The sequence below is a fragment of the Stigmatopora argus genome, chromosome 8, assembly GCF_051989625.1.
Source record: "Stigmatopora argus isolate UIUO_Sarg chromosome 8, RoL_Sarg_1.0, whole genome shotgun sequence".
NCBI lineage: Eukaryota > Metazoa > Chordata > Actinopteri > Syngnathiformes > Syngnathidae > Stigmatopora > Stigmatopora argus.
In genome coordinates, this window is record NC_135394.1 from 10,427,701 (window position 1) to 10,447,140 (window position 19,440).

At 40.2% G+C, this 19,440-nt stretch overlaps 1 protein-coding gene across 8 annotated transcripts in view; it reads right to left on the bottom strand.

Annotated features, from left to right (window-relative positions):
* The window catches only part of elavl4 (ELAV like neuron-specific RNA binding protein 4), an 81,871-nt gene that overhangs the window by 58,973 nt on the left and 3,458 nt on the right, over positions 1–19,440 (bottom strand). For 4 of the 8 annotated variants that reach the window (XM_077607309.1, XM_077607307.1, XM_077607308.1 and 1 more), the window contains exons 1-2: positions 16,333–16,920; positions 15,618–15,758 (exon numbers count right to left, since the gene is read on the bottom strand). In XM_077607309.1, the coding sequence (XP_077463435.1) occupies positions 15,618–15,758; positions 16,333–16,380 (189 nt within the window). In that variant the 5' untranslated portion in view covers positions 16,381–16,920. Of the gene's footprint in view, positions 1–1,216; positions 1,570–15,617; positions 15,759–16,332; positions 16,921–17,403; positions 17,534–19,440 lie in introns of those variants that run through there. The other 4 variants (XM_077607314.1, XM_077607310.1, XM_077607313.1 and 1 more) reach the window with 4 other exon arrangements.

Below are 19,440 nucleotides of genomic sequence, written 5' to 3' on the forward strand. Positions count from 1 at the left end.
CAAGTGTATATGAGTGTGTGTGTATGTGTGTGTGCGTAAGGTGATAGCTCAGGCGTCCCGCTGGCTCACATCAGAAAGCTCAAATCACACCTTCTACAGTGATGACTTTTAACTCCTTCTTTTCTATTTTCACCTTTTCCCTTCATCTTCTATTCAGCCGCATGTGATTTCATAAGCTCTCTGTTCATGTCCAGCCATCCACAACATTTTTTTCCCTCCGTATGTCGCTGCTAAGCATCCTTGCCTCACTTCACTGTACAGATCTTTGTGTCCAAAATTGGGGGCTTTGATTAGCATTTTGATTGCATCAAAAGTGGAGCCAGCAAGACACACAATCAAACATTTGCATGCAGGTAGATTAATTGCAGTACTGCAAATGTTCTTGCTAGCAAAGGCAGAGTCGGCGCACACTACAAAAGTAATTTCTCAAACAGACGGACGCCTCAGGAATGCAAATTGTCATTCTATAGACTCGGGCGGCTAAATTGCTCACGTAGTCTCTGCATGGAAATAAAACTGTGTACACCTGACAGTTGAGGAGACCAAAGGAATAAACATGGCAGTTGGATCTATTTTCAAGGCGCTTCCCCTCACATCAAGATGATGGGTGGCAACTAAATGGATGCAAAGTTGAAGTGAAAGAAGCTGTAATAAGTATGGGATCTAAACAAAAATGCCCTACCCAATGCATTTTCATTCTAATCCAGCACCATCCTACAGCATTACAAATTGTAATCCAGGGCATGAGCGTAACTCAAACACACCTACACCCCAGTACACAAGCAGCATGACGGATAACATGTCTACTCACCTCGTTAGCACGGGCTACTTTGCATACATAAAAAATGTGGCGGAAATAACAGCACCAGCAAAACGCTGAACAATTCACATTACACGTCTTGCTCAAGTATATCGCACGTGCAGTTAAATATTTCAGAGCATTGCAAAGGCAGTAAAACAATTCAACATCATACTTTCGGTTGTATTCCTTCAAGTGCACCTGTGCACCCTACAGAGTAATATGAGCATCTCAGTTCTTGGACAAATCTGTCAGTGAAGCAACTTCTCAATTTTTAATAAGTTAAATAAGAGTGAGAAATGTCTTCAGATCGTTCTAATAGAAAATCTAGTAAGGATATTATAATAGTGCGTAATTGAATAAAAAGACAATATCATGATATATTCCAATTAATAACACCCAAGCTTTCTTCCTTACCATCTTAAACCCATTCCACTCCATTTGGGAGACGCCGGTGGTTGTCTCACGATCTTTCTTTGGCTCTCTCTCTCTCACTCTCTCTCTCTTTCTCTCTCTCTCTCTCTCTTGTTCTTTCTCTTATTCCCCACACACAGCAGCTACAGCAAGCAAATGCTTCCGCCAAGAGAAGCGACTCTACCTCAGCCCTTTCCTATCTTAGTCTTAGTCTTGGTGAGAGACTTTTCTGCTTTTGATTCTGGTCCTCGGCTTCCTCTTCCTCTTTTCTCTGAGTCTCAGTGGCGAGCGGAGGTGTGCGGCGCAAGCATCGCCTTCTTCCACAGATGCTGCAAGCGAAATGATGAGCTTGGATGTGACTGCAGCCAGCATCCCGCCCCCCTCCCTCCCTCCCTCCACCGCCACCCGCCCAGTCCCCTGCTTCACTGGAGAGCAGTGCCCGCCCACTCTCCTCCACCTACCCCAAGTCTCTTCTAGAATCAGTCATTGGCGTCTTGGCTTGCCCATCAGCCCACTCCTCCCTCAGTGTTAACACCTTCGCTCTCCGGCTGGCTCGGAGCCCTCGTCGGCACACGCCAGCCTTAGCCTGCTTTTGGCAGAGAAAAGGCTTTTTGAATCCCAGCAAAGCATAATCAATCGCCGCTCAGCTCCGTGCCTGAGTGAGCCGGGGCAGAGCAATGTGGAGCCGGGCTCGAGGAGAGTGATTGCAGCCTCAGGCGCTATGGTAATAGGATGCCTGCACAGCACTGTGTATATAAATTAGCTATTACTGAGTGTCTTCTGTACATTTGCATTGCTCAGTGTATAGAGTCACCTTTACTCCCCACCACTGCCTTCCACACCTTTCAACAACAAATGAATCTTTTATATGGTGAAGATTAACATTGAGAATTAAATCTTTATTGGCCCACTAATTTAACTCATTGGCTGCCTTTGACGGCACTAGACGTCCAATCCATTTTGACCGGAAAAGCATGACAGCGAAACGTGAACATTCAGCTACAAGTTCACATAAATTGGAGTCTATCATCACCGTTGGCAGGAAATTTGTTTTAATACAATGAAAGAAAATACTACAACAAACGCACACGCACCCTCACACAAACACTACAATTATGCAAAATCAACAGAGATGAAAAGATAATACACACAATCCCATTTAACTTCCAATAAAATCCACTAACCACTTACACCAGGCCACCAAAAAAGCATACGTATATTCTCCAAAATAAATTTGAACAGATTAAATCATGACAAAACAAATCACTTCCAATCTATCATCTACTTTAAATATATGAAGATATTTCAAAACCACAAGTCATGAAAATGACACACACAAAAGTACTGTTGCCCACAAAATACATTGCTTTTATAAAGGCTATTTTTTGTTCATTACATATCAAGATTCATTGTAGAATGCATTGGGGACACTATGTGGTGGTATAACCTATCCTGACTATACCATTGAATAGTACTACAAAAAGGCAACTTCAATATATATAGCACAGTTAAATGGACAGTTTATTCCAAGCATAGCCAATATCATACCCAGAAAGGTAGCACTGGACACTGTTCAGGCCTGCCTGCCTAATGTATTGGAACTTGTGATCAGTCAGTATTTTTTTCTTTTTATGGAGGGGTTCCGTTCATTTTGCAGTTTTAGCAAGCAACCTTTGTTGTTGTTGCAGTCTTTACCCTTTTTAACTTTAAACACAAACCAAGAATTACTGTAGACTATGTTTGTGTTGTTACCTCCATGTTGACTTTTTAGAGTTAATTAGCAGTGCCTTGATAGTTTTGTTGTAGCGTGTTAAACAATACACAGTGATTAGCAGGTATCATTCGCTTCAATTATAGAGCCTACTGTTGAATGGGGAATGATGTGTGGAGCTATAATAAAAAACTGTTTCCGAATGTTAAAAAAAAGAAAATAAATAACTAGAGAGATAAAAGAAGACAAGATTGCAAGTGTTATGGCTGATGTGTCAGAGACACAAGAAGGGGGAGCTCTTGCTTCCACTATCACGCTTTACCTCACAAGTTAAATAAGTGCCACGCACACCTTGTATAGACATACACTTCTTCCTGACACATATGTGGAACAGCTTACTTGTATTTTTGGATGTGCATTACCCTCCACTGATAAATATATCAGCATGCAATGTTTCAAGTCGGCAGTAAAGTGGAATTTATGCTGTTATGGCATGTAAACAATAAATATGGTTCCAATGTATCTTACAAGTCGAATCGGGCTGTGTTCAATAAGGATGAATATTATGAAGTGGTTTATGATATTTGATTAAAATAATTTTAGTTAAACTAGTTTAAACTTAACATTGTGAATGACTACTTGGTTGCAACCAACGGGAACAAGTTACCTCAATTGAACTAATTTGCTGCCTCAGTAGGCAGGAAGAGAAATATGTAATATAATACTATTGCGGTGTTAGCCTGTCATTACATAAATGACTTCGGCAAGTATTTTTTAAACCTTGCTCTTCAAGTAAAAATGTGCACGCAAAAATATTTAATTGAGAATTACATTTTGCCAGATGATGAATGAGGAATTTTTTAAAGTGACTGAGCGTAAATGAACAGCACTGTGGATCTCATGACACTGGGACAAGCTATAAAATAAGATGTATCAGTTGAAACAACAACATAGAGTGGTACCTTCATTTGTGAAATTCATTTGTTCAAGAAGGGGTTTTGGAACTTGGATTTTTTTGTAAGTAGAGACCAATTTTACATGTGGAATCTCTAATTCGTTCCATGTTCTTAATATACTACCAACTACACCCTTTAAAAATGATCATAGTGTATCATTTTTTTCATGAAAGATGTGAGAAACACCATTGTTCAACTACTACAGCATCTGACATTTTATTGCCACTCTGATGAAGGTAGTTAAAAATTTCACCTTTAAGAGAGATGTAAATGTCTATTTTTTTCTTTTTTTTTGAGAGCAGAATAAACTATTGCAAGAAAACAAACATGGATGCATGCAACACTGGAGCTGTGCTAGTGGAGATTTTGTTGCCATTTCTACCTGCCCTGAGAGCATCGTCAATACAGCAAACTCATTTACAACATTCAGTACAATTAACTTGTCTTTTCCAGATGGAAAAAGAGTTTATCAAGTGCCATTACAGTGCAAGCAAGTAAAATAGGCCACGGAGGCCAGGAAAAAGAAAACACAGAAAGGCTATACTGATATTTTGCAACTTCAGTAATATGTGTATAGCATTTTTAACCATCAATCTTAAAGGAAGCATAGGTTGGACCAATAATAAAAAGATTCAATAATAAATTTGAATATATAAATGTGTTGACACCCTCAACTGATTTCAAAAAGAAAAAAGCAAACAAACAAACAAAAAAATCAATGATTTTCTTACTTTAGACTAGTGTGACCTAAGTGGTAGAGAAGTTCTTTCACAACACAAAATGTTGTAGGTTCAACCTCCCCACACATGATAACGATACTGAACCCCATGTTTCTCCTGATGCAACCCTATCAGTTGGTAGATGGTGAAATAGTGTCAAAGTGCTTTGAGTACCTTGAAGGTAGAAAAGCACTATACAAATGTAAGGTGATTTACTTTGGGAAAGGCCACATCCTTGTAGCTCTTTGCTGCCCTATTTTGAAGAATGCAAAGTCTGATTCATGGGGGGTTGTTAAATCCCAAACGCTTGTTTTTCTTCTTTCGAAAACCATCAAGTGTTTACAATTGAGGCAGTAAAGAATGGAATGCCCTAAATGGAAGGCCCTCATTTTCATTTATCTTAATATTATTATCGGCATTGCTAGGCTATTTTCTCAATTACCAAAAGGATCTGCATACGTTTTTTTTCTCAGAATGAGAATATGAATGTGAGAGCAGTTATTTTGTTTTGTTGCGTTATCTGCAGAAGCCAATGGCTCGACAGGACCATGTTTTTATAGGCCACGGGACTGACTAAAGCTACTTGGTAATAAAAACAATGTGCTCCCCTTTGCAGTCTTGTGTTACTGGGCGTGTGTGTCACTATCAGAGATGAAAAGATGAAACCATGTTGCTGCCATGTCCTAGTTAAGGCTACACGCTGTGCATTACAATATTGTTTATGGCCAGATGGAGGGAGTGGCCTATCAAAGGCATTTCTTTGGCTTGAATCTTACTGCTGTTACATTGGCCTTTTCTGTTGAGATAAGTGGAATTCTTCATTGCACACAGGGTATGAAGCAGCAAAATCCATTATAATAATATGCAAGGACTTTGTATTTTTTAATAATAAACAATAAATTCCTCCTCAAGATATATTCCTAAATTAATGGCATCTTCTATTTTCCATCTGAGGGGCCAATTACAAAATTCCACATTAAAGAACAAAAATACTATTTTGACCCAAAAAATATATAATATTGAAATCACTAGCTCTAAATCTCCCCGTACAAATGGATTACATGTCTATCAGCATCAACAGCAATGAAATTAGATCAAGACAAAACACAATACATAACACTATGGAGCACGAGTCCCCAACAGTGAGCGGTGGAAAGCTTGGGCTTTAAGTGCTCGACCTCACAAGTGCGCTTCAGTCGGCGCTTCTAGCATGCTAATTCGCAACGAGAGAACTGGCTAATTGTCATAAATTGTCCGCGCCCTTGACTCTACCCTGCCTCTCCACTGTGAACCCCTCCTAGTCAAACACCTTAATGGATTAACCGCATGCTGTTGTGTCTCCCACTCGGTCTTTATCCTCGACCAGATCACAAGGATTCTTATTTGCTTTGGTCTAGAAATTGGGGCTATTCTGTTCTGAAGAATTGTTAGATTTGCTGCAAGCATGGTATAGTATATTGAGGAAAAATATTCAGGCAACCAGTGTGCAGTTTTATGATAACATGACTGAAAGAGGATACAAATAATAGTCTGCTCCATTTGTCTGATTTGTATCTGCAGAGTGCAGAGTGAAAATTGTGACGGCTTTTGCTTTGGGTCGTTAGAAACTGTCAAGCACAATGTTTCAACACCTGTCTTGCACGTCTCTTGGCATAAGACTTTCTATTTACAGGAGGGGGAGGAGAAAAAGAAGATACAAGAAGAAGGAAGTATCCCAATTTCCCTTGAAATTGAATGAACAATTATGTATTCAATTGCCTGGCAGCAAATTTTACCCAAACAAGTTTGCCATATCAAATTCTCACTTGCTACACAATACACCAATAAAGGTCAACAGAAAATTAAAACGGTGGGACAATGAGCCTAATATATTTTACAGACTGACAAAATGTACCATTGAAGAGCATTTGCTTGTTCTTTCTCGGTGGAATATTTTATGCTGAAATTATTCAATGCATTCCAACCTGATACTCGCTAATCTACAAGCAAAAAAAAATGTCCTTTGGGATAAAAACATGTTGTTCTTTTCTGGTCACAAAGTTAAACTCCACAATACATTAATTTATTAATTATCGTAACTGCTTATCCTCACAAGGGGGGTATCCCAACTTTTTTGGGATGTGGGAGGACATCAGAGTATCCCGAGAAAACCCATGCAAGCCCAGGGAGAACATGCAAACTCCACACAGTCAGGACTGACCTAAGATCGAACCCTCTACCCCAGAACTGTGAGGAAAACCAAAGTTAAGCTGATTCACTTATACATTACTATGACTGCATCATTAACTCTGCACTGTACATTTGATAGCTACACAGTGTGTTGCTTACCAAGGCTCTTCTTGATTTGCCCTTGAAGGACCGATTTAGTTCCTCTCCATAAGTTCTGGCAGCCCAAGCATACTTCTGAGCTACTCAGACTGATGATCGCCTCTTTGCTGGCAGGTGTCCACCCTCTGCCGGTAACAATCAACAGATGAGAATTGCAGGCTTCAACTTGCCTGTCAATCTGTCTGTTTGTCCAAAGGCTATTTCACATATTAGGCGGCCATTAGAACAATGTGGCAGTAGGTGCGCCACAATTGGTGGCTTGGAAACTGTTGACTGCTCATGTTTGCTTCAACGTTAAGAGCAGGGCCATTTCATTTCCATGAATCGATGGCCAAAACTGTGTGGCTACTGATTTGAGGTAATTTCATGGTCCAGGGCACAGCACACCTGCACTGCTGTTGTATATTAAATCAAATTCTCTCTTCTGTCTCTACAAAAAGAAGAAAAGACCACACAATTGTGCTTTTCTTTAAACCACAGCATGGCAAATAATTCCAAATTATCTTGGGATCACAGTCAAGTTCACGGTGAGTCATCCAAGCACAAAATTTTCAGTAAAAACATAATCACTAGTGTTAAGACGTGCCAAAACCTGAACCCTGGAAGGCACTCATAGCACTACAAAAAATTAATTACAAATATTATTTTGCAGTATTATGATTACAGTAAAATCCATTGTAACAAAGCCAAACTCTTACTTGGGATAATTTAAACTATTAATCCCTCCTATGGGCACGCTTACTGTATAACAATTTCTTTTGCGAGACATTGCTTTAAATTAACACCATCAAGGACTAGCAAGTGTGAACTAAACTACTAGGTGGTTTCCCTCCTACATTCTACTACATGCCAGGAATGGCAAGGCATCAACTTAACCTCCGTCTGCGTCACAGTGCGTAGAAGAAACTCTTGGGATCAGAAGTGAATTCTTCATGCTGATCCTGGATAGAGGCTATACGCTACATTTGTCACAGCCTCTTCCACCCTTCACATTAACGCAAAGCTGCTCGGGAGGCTACAGCTTTGGAGACTTTACATGTGACTAACACTGAAAGCAGTGTGAGCATTGCAGTCGAAATGTTCATATTTTAATAATAAACCAGCAGTTATTAGGAAAGCCTCTGTTTTTAATATGGGAGAGCTGAATCTTAAGGTGTCAAGACATATAGAGCCTTTGAAAACAATATTTGTCCTCAAACCCAACAAAAAAACATAAAAAGGAAACAGTGCTAATTATTGTTAAAATGTTCTTTATAAACCTGTCAAACTGATTTGTAAAAAAACAAATTATCACTCCTTGGAAGTGGAACCGATCAACAGAAAAGCACCACTTTAAGGGTGTCTAAGCCAAAAGGGAGCTGGGAGCATTTAAAACTGACAGAAAATTAAAATCAAATTCTGCTCAACACCCAAAGTTTTTCCCCTTTTAAAACATTAAGTATTACAGTAATATATATAATTTGTATGAGTCTTGCTGCAAACAAGAAGCTCTAGTAGATGTTAAAGAATTAATCAATCCAAATTCACCTAAACTAAAAATGTAAAAGGCAATACTTAGAGTCGCCATAAAAACACTGATGTTAAGATGTTCCTTGTTTTAGATAGGGTTTGTGTACATTCTTAGCGCTTCCATTTCAGTGCTATTTTAGTATTGCGTTTGCGCTTTATGGAATGGAAAATGGAGGGACTTAGAGGATGTAACCAAACATAAATGAAATGTTTGTAGAGGTGCCCAGAGAGGCTTAGCTTGCCATTGGCTGTTGATTCTAACATGCGTGTTGGCACTCAGCAGGTATTCTCTTCAGGATTCTGGTGGATTATTGTCCATTTGGACAGCAGAGTGTCCGCAGCTTGGGGTGACATTCAACTTCATTCAACTTGGACCACCACGCAGTTCACCGCCTGACAGGCAGCGGCGCACCATGTTTCCTTTGTATCGACATTTCTAGAGGATATGATATGGATTTGACCACCTGCACGTCAGCATGAAGTTACACGCGTCAAAATAAGTAATGCTAGTGTTATATGGGTGAGTTGTATATAGAGAAGTGCAATTTTCTAGAAATGGCAAGGAGAACAGCTCGTTTTGCATTTGATCCCGGTCGGGGTACATCCATGCTCACAGAGTGACTGCTGGGGTCCATCTGGTGGAGGTTTTAATCAACCCCCACCCTCGTACATGCGCACAGATATACACACGGCTCACAAGGGATATTATTTTTATATACTTTCATATATGTATTGATAATTATTCCTACAGTTTTTTTTTATACTTGAACAACCTCCTCTGCAGTAAACCAAAAGCTGTCATTCAATCAACACTTGCAATCAACAACTATTCCTACTTCTTTCTGGCACCTCAAACTAGCAACGCTTTTATTTATAAAGGCTCCACTCTTCATGGCTGTTGATCAGGCATAACCTTTTATAAATGACACACATCCAGCTTCTTTTTGCAGGCGTGGCCCACAGCACCAAAAGGATAGAAGAAGATGGAGAGTCTCAGCAAAATCCAGCTCTTGAAATGTCACTTCATGCTTAACTGCACTTTCTCATGCTCAGAGAAAATCCAATGGGCAATGGAGAAGTGGGGAAAATAGATATCCACTGATTACAGTGAAATGCCTTCACGCTCGAGTAGATGCTTACGTTTTTTTGATATTGCTAGAACACATGGCCGACTGAGAAAAAAAACCCTAAAAGCCATATAGATTTTTTTAAATTTAAATGAGGATGTAGTTACCACTGCCAAATAAAATCTCAAGATGAAGATGATTTCTCCTACAGAATATGCACAATCAATGATAGTTGATAGTTAAATAGAAATATTCAGGCAACTGCTGTTAATTTTGGATATCATTTTTTAGGCTAATGAGCTGCATGTAAATATTCCATAATAAAACATGCGCACATTTGTCTTATTGCCCAGTGCGGCTAATATACGTATATTCATAGATAGATATGGAAAAATACAGTTTTCCCCCTAACCTTTGGGGTGCAGCTGATAGTCAGGTACGACTTTCATTCATTCATTTTCTGAAGGGTGGAGGGTGCTGGAGCCTATCCCAGCTGACTTCAGGCCAGAGGCCTGAAATTACGTGAGTCTGAGTCTTGGCTATACCATGTAAATCTCTGTTGATTACCAGGTAGCTTAAAATGCTCTCACATTGCTGACCTAAAGGAGCTTGGAGGCTCTGCAATTTCAGGGTTCATACTAGTACTAGCCACATCTCCTCCTCTACTCTAACTCTCTCCCCAAATGTTAAACAGAACTAGGCGTGGCCACAATTCTGCTCAGTCCGAACAAATGACTCGCCCTGAGAAAAATGTGTCACATGATTCAATTTTTGTATTGGTACAGGCTTACTGTGTGTATTTTATAAATGTTCATCATTCACTGCCTGCCTCTTGTAATCAAAATGGCTTGGATGTCTCATGCAGTCACCATCTTGAAATGTTGAGTTTTAGAAGTTACAAATTATATGGACTCTAAAACGTCAGTCCAACAGATTGCCTCACGTTGTTGGATGGTTGCAAAAGTCACTCACTCATACATTACTTAGTCAGGGTAAAAGACACAATGTTTTTCCTCATCTATGGGAATTAGTGAATCCATATCAAAAAACACAATTGGCTGTCCAACAATCATTTTCAAAGAGAGTTCAATATTGCTGTTGTCAGAATCGTCAACAAAGGCAATTTACAGGTGTTGGTTGACATTTGTCAGCTCAGCATCAACGTGCTCATTTCCAAAAAGACTGCTGAATCTTCGCTAATAAGAGGTCTTCACCTAGAAAATCTCTAAAGTACAATATCGCAAATTGGTGTTCCAAAGGTCATAATCTTTGAGGGGGAAATTGAATGTTGCTTCAAGCAGATTTTGTTTTTATGACAAATTTGTCTACAATGGCAGAGTTGAACCTATTATGGTAGATTATTCCAGAAACAGGCAGGACAGTGAAAGGCTTTGTGATGGCTAATACCACAATTTGTCAATGCTAATACGGCTGATATGTATTGTATGTATATTCTGATGTCACATTCACTAGATATCAAAATTTAGTATTTAAAGAACTGCATAAAATATAAAACCAAGATAATGCTGCTTGATCTAAGAAATACATTCAAACCAAAATTGAGTTCAGTGTAGTTTTTGTTTCTAATTACAGTTCACATTTGTGAGTCAATAAGGAAATATAGAGAAATGCCCAACACAATACCCTAATCTCACTAAGCCTAATGATATCAATTTGACTGGATTTGAAATCATTGTCCAGGAAATGCAGAAAAAGTTTCTGAAATTAAATGTTTTTTGTTGTCTTTGTAAGCAGGATTTTTGGAATTAAACAGAAGGAATGAATAGGAGTAATTCAAATTGTTTTGCTTATTCAAACTATTGAACTGCACATGTAAACACTGAGTCAAGATAAAGTCTCAGCAGGGCTGGTCTACAATGCAAGTTAAACTGTAAAGTAATTATGTCCCTCTGACAGTGTTCTTTATGGCTCAGGTTTAAGCCATTTCCTCATATCAGTCTTTAAATGTATAAATTAGAAATTCCTTTTATTTTTTCTTGTACGGTTTCATTTTAGTTCAGTAAATGGATTTATTAGCATACGAGTAAGCCAGGGCTATACCAAAACATTTAGAATTTGTACAGTGCATTTGTTTAACTAATGTTGGCAGATATTCACTGCAGTAGGCGTGTAATCTATTTGGATTGGATGAGGCTGGCAGAATTGCGCTTCTATAATTGTCAATGGCAAAAAATAATACTACGAAATAAAATAAATCAATCAATCAACGACAGACTGTTATTGGGGAATGAAATTAGAGTGAATTTTGATAATTGTATCTATTTATTTTTATATTTTAGTAATTTAACATTTTGAATATTTATTAAAAAATATATAAGGATTAGGATTAACAAAAAATGTAAATTGTATTGACTACTGGATATTACCATTAGGAAACGAGTAGCTCATAACGCAAAATGTACCGTTAACCTATGTTGAAGTCTTTAGGTGGTTAAGATTTTACTTCAAATAACCAAAAAGACATATTTGCCCAATAAAGTTGGAAGTTTTATTTAACAGTTACAACTGTTAATCGTTAAATATGTTATCATGAATAATGTACGAAAGTATAACGGGGTGACCTTTGGGTGGGTGTTGGCTTTCTTGTAGCTTTAATGACCAAAGGATCGCATCAAGCCTTTTTAGTTGTTCTGATCTACATAATGGAAAAACATTCTTTGTGTCCAAACGCAGATTAAGCCGCACCCATTGAATGTGCTACATTGGCTGAGAATGAATGTCAACTCGGAAAAGAAAATGGTCGTTTTGGAGAGTGCGTGAGTGTTGCGCATGTTTGTTTGTATGTGTGTGCGTCTTCACGAGCCTGCAGACACCTGCTCCGTTCTGCAGTGATGTCTCCCAAAGGGACACTGGCTCAGCTGCTAATAACAAGGCCGTCCCTGCAGCACTGGTGGCCAGCACATGTCCGCACGCACACACGCATACAAACACATACGTGAAATCTTTCGGACCCCGCCCCACAACCCTCAAGTCATGTCTCTCAGCATATCTGCGTTCCTTGCAACTGACACACCACATGTGCTCATATTAAGAGCAAACACGACATGATTTATACACATGCACATTCACATATTACGGTCATGCAGCCATAACATGCTCTAGTTCTAAATACGCTATTGGGCAACCTTATAGCTTCTAAGAGTATTTACAGAACAAAGCATTTAAATAGGCTACCATTTTTCCCTTCCATTTTTTGTGCATAGTCTAGTGCAGGGGTCGGAAACCTTTTTGACGGAGAGAGCCATAAACAATTCATATTTTCAAATGTTATTCCTTGAGAGCCATACTCAAAATTTAAAAGTAAAAATACACTAAAATGTGTGCTATTTGTAGTAATGCCACCACTTTTTAAGTCCAAACGTTCTCTAAGATCTTTTGACATTGTCGCGCTGTTGCTAATCAATGATAATCAATGGGAGTATGCATGCAGAAGAATCTAATGGAAAAAAAAATGTTTAAAACCGCACTAGAGGTAGTTTCGGCGCCACAATGCTCACGCAACGCTCCTATTGATGCATTCAGGACTGAGCTCTCAACAGCGGTTCCCATATTTTACCTCACAGTTTAGCGAAGAGCCATATCCACATATCAAAAGAGCCACATGCGGCTCCCGAGCCATATGCACCTATCAAAAGAGCCACATATGGCTCCCGGGCCATAGGTTCCCTATCCCTGCTCTAGTGAATGAATTTCAGGAAGCAATGCCATTGAAGTTAATAAACTATGTTCATTTTTTTTTTAGTTCCAACAGTCATTAACCATCACACGTATTGATATTTCTATGTATTTGAGCATCATTTCTCGGCTGCGTCGTACAGGCGGCAGCACCTGCGTTAGTTTCGGTGACGGCAGAAAGGCCGCGGCGCATAAACGAGCTCATTTTCTAGATGTTAGAGAAGACTGCAATCAAGGATAAGGGGAAAGCGACAAGCGGCAGATGGGAGCAGCTAATCATTATTGTTGTACAAGAAATGACCTCTAGCTCTTTAGATGCACACATTTTTGTTCCTCATTGAGTTCAGCAGAGTGGAAAAAAATTGGCACCTCTGAGCGCCATTCCATTTTTCTTTTCTATTCTTGCTCCTTTTTTTGAGATGTTGAAACAGAGTGAAAAATTAGAGTTGCCAAACAAAGCCTTGTGTCACATCGAGAACGTCAGCTGCCTGCAGTGGGCAATCAACGGAGCTTTCGAGAAATTTGCAACATTCAGCTCGGAAGCATGTGGCCTTCTTGAAAATTAAATCTCGGCTGACTGGAATACAGAACAATTTGCAATTCAGATTTTCCTTCCCTGCTCCTTTCATTTCAACGCCTTTGTCTACGGTACACGACTGGCGTTGCGTGGTCATTCGGAATCTATACACGCATTCTTAACAGTAAATCACGTTTATGGGTTGTTAAATGGTACAAACTTAATTATACAATCGCACACAAATCCTCCCTTCTGTCAAGAATACTCAGGTTTTCTGTTTTGACTTTGGTCTTTGAATTCCAAATGAGGCAGTTTGTTTATGAAAACTACCCGGCTATGAACTGTGTTTTCTGAAATGAATAAAATAAACAGCAAATTTATGTTTGCAGCAGCTTGCCCGAAGCTATCACAAAGTTAAAGAATGTGATGCTGCTTGTGAAGATTGTTACGATAAATCGAGCAGAATTTTCCACTGCATTTGTCTAATGTATGCAAATGATCTCCCTAAGCTTAATGAAGGTGCCATTAATCACGATGGTCTTCTTTAAACAGGGTAATCATGCGTGTACGCGCGCACACACACACACACACACACACAAAATGGGTGAAAGCACAAAAATAAACCGCCATCACACAATTTGGCATGGGATGTAACAAGGTGCGAAGACGAGTTAGCCATTATAAAGCTGTTAAATCCCTCCTCTCAAACGTCTCCCCCTCTAATCACATTTATAATCAGCAGTGTTAAATTCAAAGTGATCTTTAACTCGGCGCTCACCCGCCTCAAATTTATTTTTTTTCATCTCACTCTTGCATTGAATGTGTAAACATGCCAATCATTCTTGTATATTAAATTCAACTTGTTACTTAAACTAGTTTTGAGAAATAATTCATTGGCAAGCAGCTTCATGCAAACAGCAGATAACACAGTAGTAAGTCATCATGGGCATTCTGGACAAGGAAAAAACCCGGAGACAGATGGCTTTGAACTGTTGTAAGAATGAAGAACTAGAAGTAGGGTGAAAAGAAAACGAAAACACTTTTGAAGCCCAAACTCCACATAGACGTATTTCACCGCTTATCCTCGCCGCGCATTTGCATAGAGTTTGCCGAAAACCCCTTGGGTATCGTCAGCAGCATGACAGTGGGTTATGAAAGCTTCCGGGAAGCTTTGGGGTGTGGATCTGAGCCAGTTTGAAGGGGAGGCAAACCAATGGAGCACCCACAGCTTCATGTCGTCTTAATGCGGCGAGTCAGGGATTTTCTAACAACGTTTTACTTAAATGCTCTGGGTTTTCTAGTACCCCTTCGTTCCCTGTTCCGCTCCCTTCCCTTGAAGTTATCTTTTCTACCGGGAATGTCAGCGGAATGTTGGGATCAGGAGAAAATATTTCATGTGATTATCTAGTAGTCGTTTTTGTAGCAAGATCGTGCGCAGCAAGCTGGAGTTAAACTCTAATTTTAATGACATTTCTCATTCCTCTATTCTCAGCCTTATTTGATTTTCATCACCCTTGAGCAATACAAAACTCCATACAATGAATTATTTTAGCCATGCAAAGAAACAACCACACTCACATTGCATACACACACACACACACAAACACCTCCAATTCCCTTGATAAGAGTCTGTCTGGCGGAGACTAAAGACAGAGTAAGCACGGGGTAATTGAACAAACACAACAATGCAAATATTAACTAATATCATCCATCGGGAATACTGCTTGGACTGCACAATTGATTTGTTCTCTTCCTGCCCTCTTGCTTCTTTCCTCACCCACACACAAACAACTCGCCACCCCGACCCTGCTACCTTTCATGGAATAATAACGGACGCCTGTGTTCATTAAAAGATGGAGACTTGTATATGGAGATACAGTGCTCTGTCTATATCCTCTTACCAGGGATGACCTGTAGCCCGTCTGGGCGGGCGATGACGGGAGATCCCTGGGAAATAGCGGCGAGTGCGACTCGGGGACGGAGCCCATGCCACTGGCTGCTAGTCCCGAGAGTTGCCCGTACCTCGCCATCATCTTGAGATGCTGCTCACAGAACACACACACGCTCACGCATTGACGTGGGAGGAAAAGGGAGGAGAAGAAGGGAAAGGGGTGGGGTGGGGTAGGGTGGGGTGGCGGGGGGAGGGAGGGAGGGATACAGATAACAGCAGGTAGGAAGGAAGGAGGAGGATGAATATTAAAAGGACAGAGGGAGTGTGTATGAAGAAGGAAGCGTAGAGAGAAGGAGGGGATTAGGGAACATTTTTTTTGCTCTCACACAAAAGCAGGTGAACACACAAGTGCTCAAACTTACAAGCATAACAAGGCACAGTTTGAAGCCCCAAATTTCACAAGCACGGTTGGAACGGTATGAAGGCTACCTTCGTTACAATGAGGTGATGCAAATTATGGGTACGAGCTCTCCATTTACGATTACAGTAGAGCAGCTGTTCTCCATATGACCATAAATGAAAATGAGCTGGTGATATCAATCGGTCTTGTGTCTACAAGCACACAGAAGTGCACAGACATGCACACGAACTGACGCGCACATGACAGAATGGCTGGGAGCAGACAGGTGAAGCATGGACGGAGAAGAGGAATCAAATATCTTTACCTCATTGCTCAGCAAGGCAGCGTTGAGCGTTCGGCTTATTTCAAACATGTTCAAATTCGGTACTTGTTTTTCTGTCCTCTACGTGTAAGCTCAGTTCTTGCCTCCCCTCTTTCTTTTCTAGGGATGGGAGTCAGTCCCGGAATGAGAAAAAAAAAATCAAGAAAAAAAATAATCAAGCAATAAAAATAAAAAAAACAAGCTGAAAAAAAATCTGTAGGTGTCACTTCAAGTCCTTTATTTTCTCTTTTTCGCAGTCTCTCTCTTTTTTTAAATGCTTTTCTTTAGCTCTCTTTTATCTTTCAGATGCGCCTTTCTGGCTGTTGCTGAAATAATGCCGTCTCTGTCCAAGATCCCCGCACACGTCTTGAGTCAATATTTCTCTTTCTTCTTCTTTTTTTAAAATCTCCCAGGAGTCAGCACATTAAAAGGGGACGTCGGTAGGTCGGCTTGGCGGGCTGGCGTGCTGCCTTATCTATCCCCCGCACAGTAGCTCACACAATACGTTCCGATCCGCAAACTGCTCGCTAGCAGATTAGCTGTCCCAAAACATAGCACTTAGTTTAAACTCCCCTCCCTATAGCGCTTGCTCTCTTTCCTTCTCTCTCCCTGTAACATCCTCTTTGCATTCCCGCCCTCTCTCCCTCCCCGCATCTCTCTCTCTCTCTCTCCATCTCTCTAACCCCCCCCCTCGCATCTCACGAAATGATGCGGCTTCAGTTCACTTGCGCTACCACTAGGTGGAAAGACTGTTCTAGCACCATGGACAGCACAACCGCCTTCCTCTGCGTGCCACTCCTATATGTTTGATTCGCTTCTCTTTTTCTTCTGCTTTTTTCTACACGTCAAGGGAACATTTGCACTTATGAAAGCACTCCCTCGTGGACCATTAAAGCAACGGGCAAGGATAAAAGGATTGGTTTGTGGTCTGAGGACTAATGTTTCCACGGTGTTATCTAATTAATCAAACTGGATTCAAATGTGGAAAAGGGATTATGCAAGACATTTGGCAGCGGAATGCCTGTGTATTTATGATATGAAAGGTAAAGCAAAGTGAAAGGAACAGAAGGCTACCTTTGAGTGGCCGGCAGACGAACACAAGCGAGGGATGGGCTGATGTGAGCACCAAGGTCAGGTGGCTGTCCTCTTCCTCAGCAGGGTGTGGCAGGGCCATGACAAAGCAGCTAGTCACAGGAGAGTCCAACTGTGCAACAAACAAGAAATGTCAAAACATTGTCCTGAGCCAAGAATATAATTCAGAATATCTAGAAATTTATACAAGGAACTCCTCACCAATGATGCACATTTTATTCATATATAATCTTATCCACTGTGCCTATATGTTAACTTTTATTGCAGATGATTAATAATTATTTTGCCATAAGGGGAATATAGACACCAGCTATGCTATAGATTATTCAGTTTTTTTCTTTGTGTTAAGGGGCTCACAGCACAAATAGGGGGGGAAAAGACAGATGTGTCACACAATATTTAAATTACGTTTGTTCAACTTCAGCAATTTTAAGCCTTATTAGTCGATTTCTTTTTTTAATTTCACAGTATTTAATTAATGACATGCAATGGACAACTATACAGATCCAAATCATTTAAACTCAGAGGAATGGCTGTTAATGCTCATGGTTGAAGTGATCTTTTGCTGCCAGGCTTCACATTAGAAATGGATTGGACATCTAGTGCCTTCATGGACCACAAATTATTCATTTAGTGTCCTATCAAGATTTAAACTTATTTTAAGATTTCACTACCTTTTGTCTTCTTAAAAAAGCAAAGAGGGGACAATCAGAAAAAAACATCATAAATATTTAGGTTAAAAAAATATTGGTGATTTTATTTTTGGGTATCAATCAACCTAGACTTGTGGGAAAATACTGCTGAAATAAAGAAGTTTCACTATGGAGTTGCGTAATGGGGGTCATGCTGCTGGAGTAATTGGAGTTATCATCTTCCGTAACGCTAATGTCAGTGGTGTGATACAAGGAGCTTTGTAATTACAGCCATCATTCGCTACTCATGCTTTGAATTCTGCTTTGGCCATCAAGGAATCTAACTGGCAAGATCAAGCCAGGTAATAGTGTTTTATTGACACTGGACACTTACACTTTTGACTGACATCCTGTTAAGGTGGTACAACATTTTACAGATTAGATAGACCAGCGTTAAATGTCAATACATCCAAATCCGCCGAAACGGGTGGTCCGAAAGCAAATTATTAGGTTCTTTGGGCCAATTTCAGCGGGACATATAATATCTTTATCATCTGAATCTGGGCAGAAATTATCGGGATTGACAAATAAAAATATTATTTATTTTTCAAATATCATAGCTATTTTAGCCAATTAATTTTGAGTATCCCACTTTGTTTCGGCTGTTTATGAACAGCTATTCTTACCCTCATCACAGAAAAGCATGGAAACAAGGCGGATCACAGGTGTGTGTATAACTGTCATCTCACACTAGCTGCGGTCAAAAATTGTATAATTTTTTTTATAAACATTGCTCTCTCCCTTATCAAAAGTCTTATATCCATGAAGTGGTGTCTATCCCTTTAAACTGTGAGGTGCTGGCTCACAACTATGTTCCATAATCATACTGCTGTGATTGTTGGCAAAATATTGTTATGTTACCCCGCGATTCCCACCCCTAGTGTTCAAAATAATGCTAGGAGGGACTGAGAAAGTGTGAAGGAGTATCAGCAGGTCACAGAAAGCATCACCAATGTAGGAAACATACATGTGCGTAGTACTGTATCATCAAACATATTGTTTTGCTCTTCTACTGTCATGGCTTTGGCTCATATTTCTCTCTTCTTAGAAACAGGCTGCCGGGCACATCCCTGTTCTGCAAAGCTGGTGGTCTCAAGGGGACGAGTGGCCCTGCGGTGCCCTGGGAAGTGAGGGGGATGGAGGGGTGAACTGTCAGATGAATCATCCAGAGTGAGACTTGATTCCTCAGTCAGCTGCCTCTCAAGCTTTCCTCTTTGACCCCGCCTCACTCCCCGATTGCTGTCACCATAGTGATTCTTTGTGTACTGATGGCTGGTTTCTCTTGAGCTGCCCACCCCCTCCTTTCATTGCCCTCGTAGCCACCCTA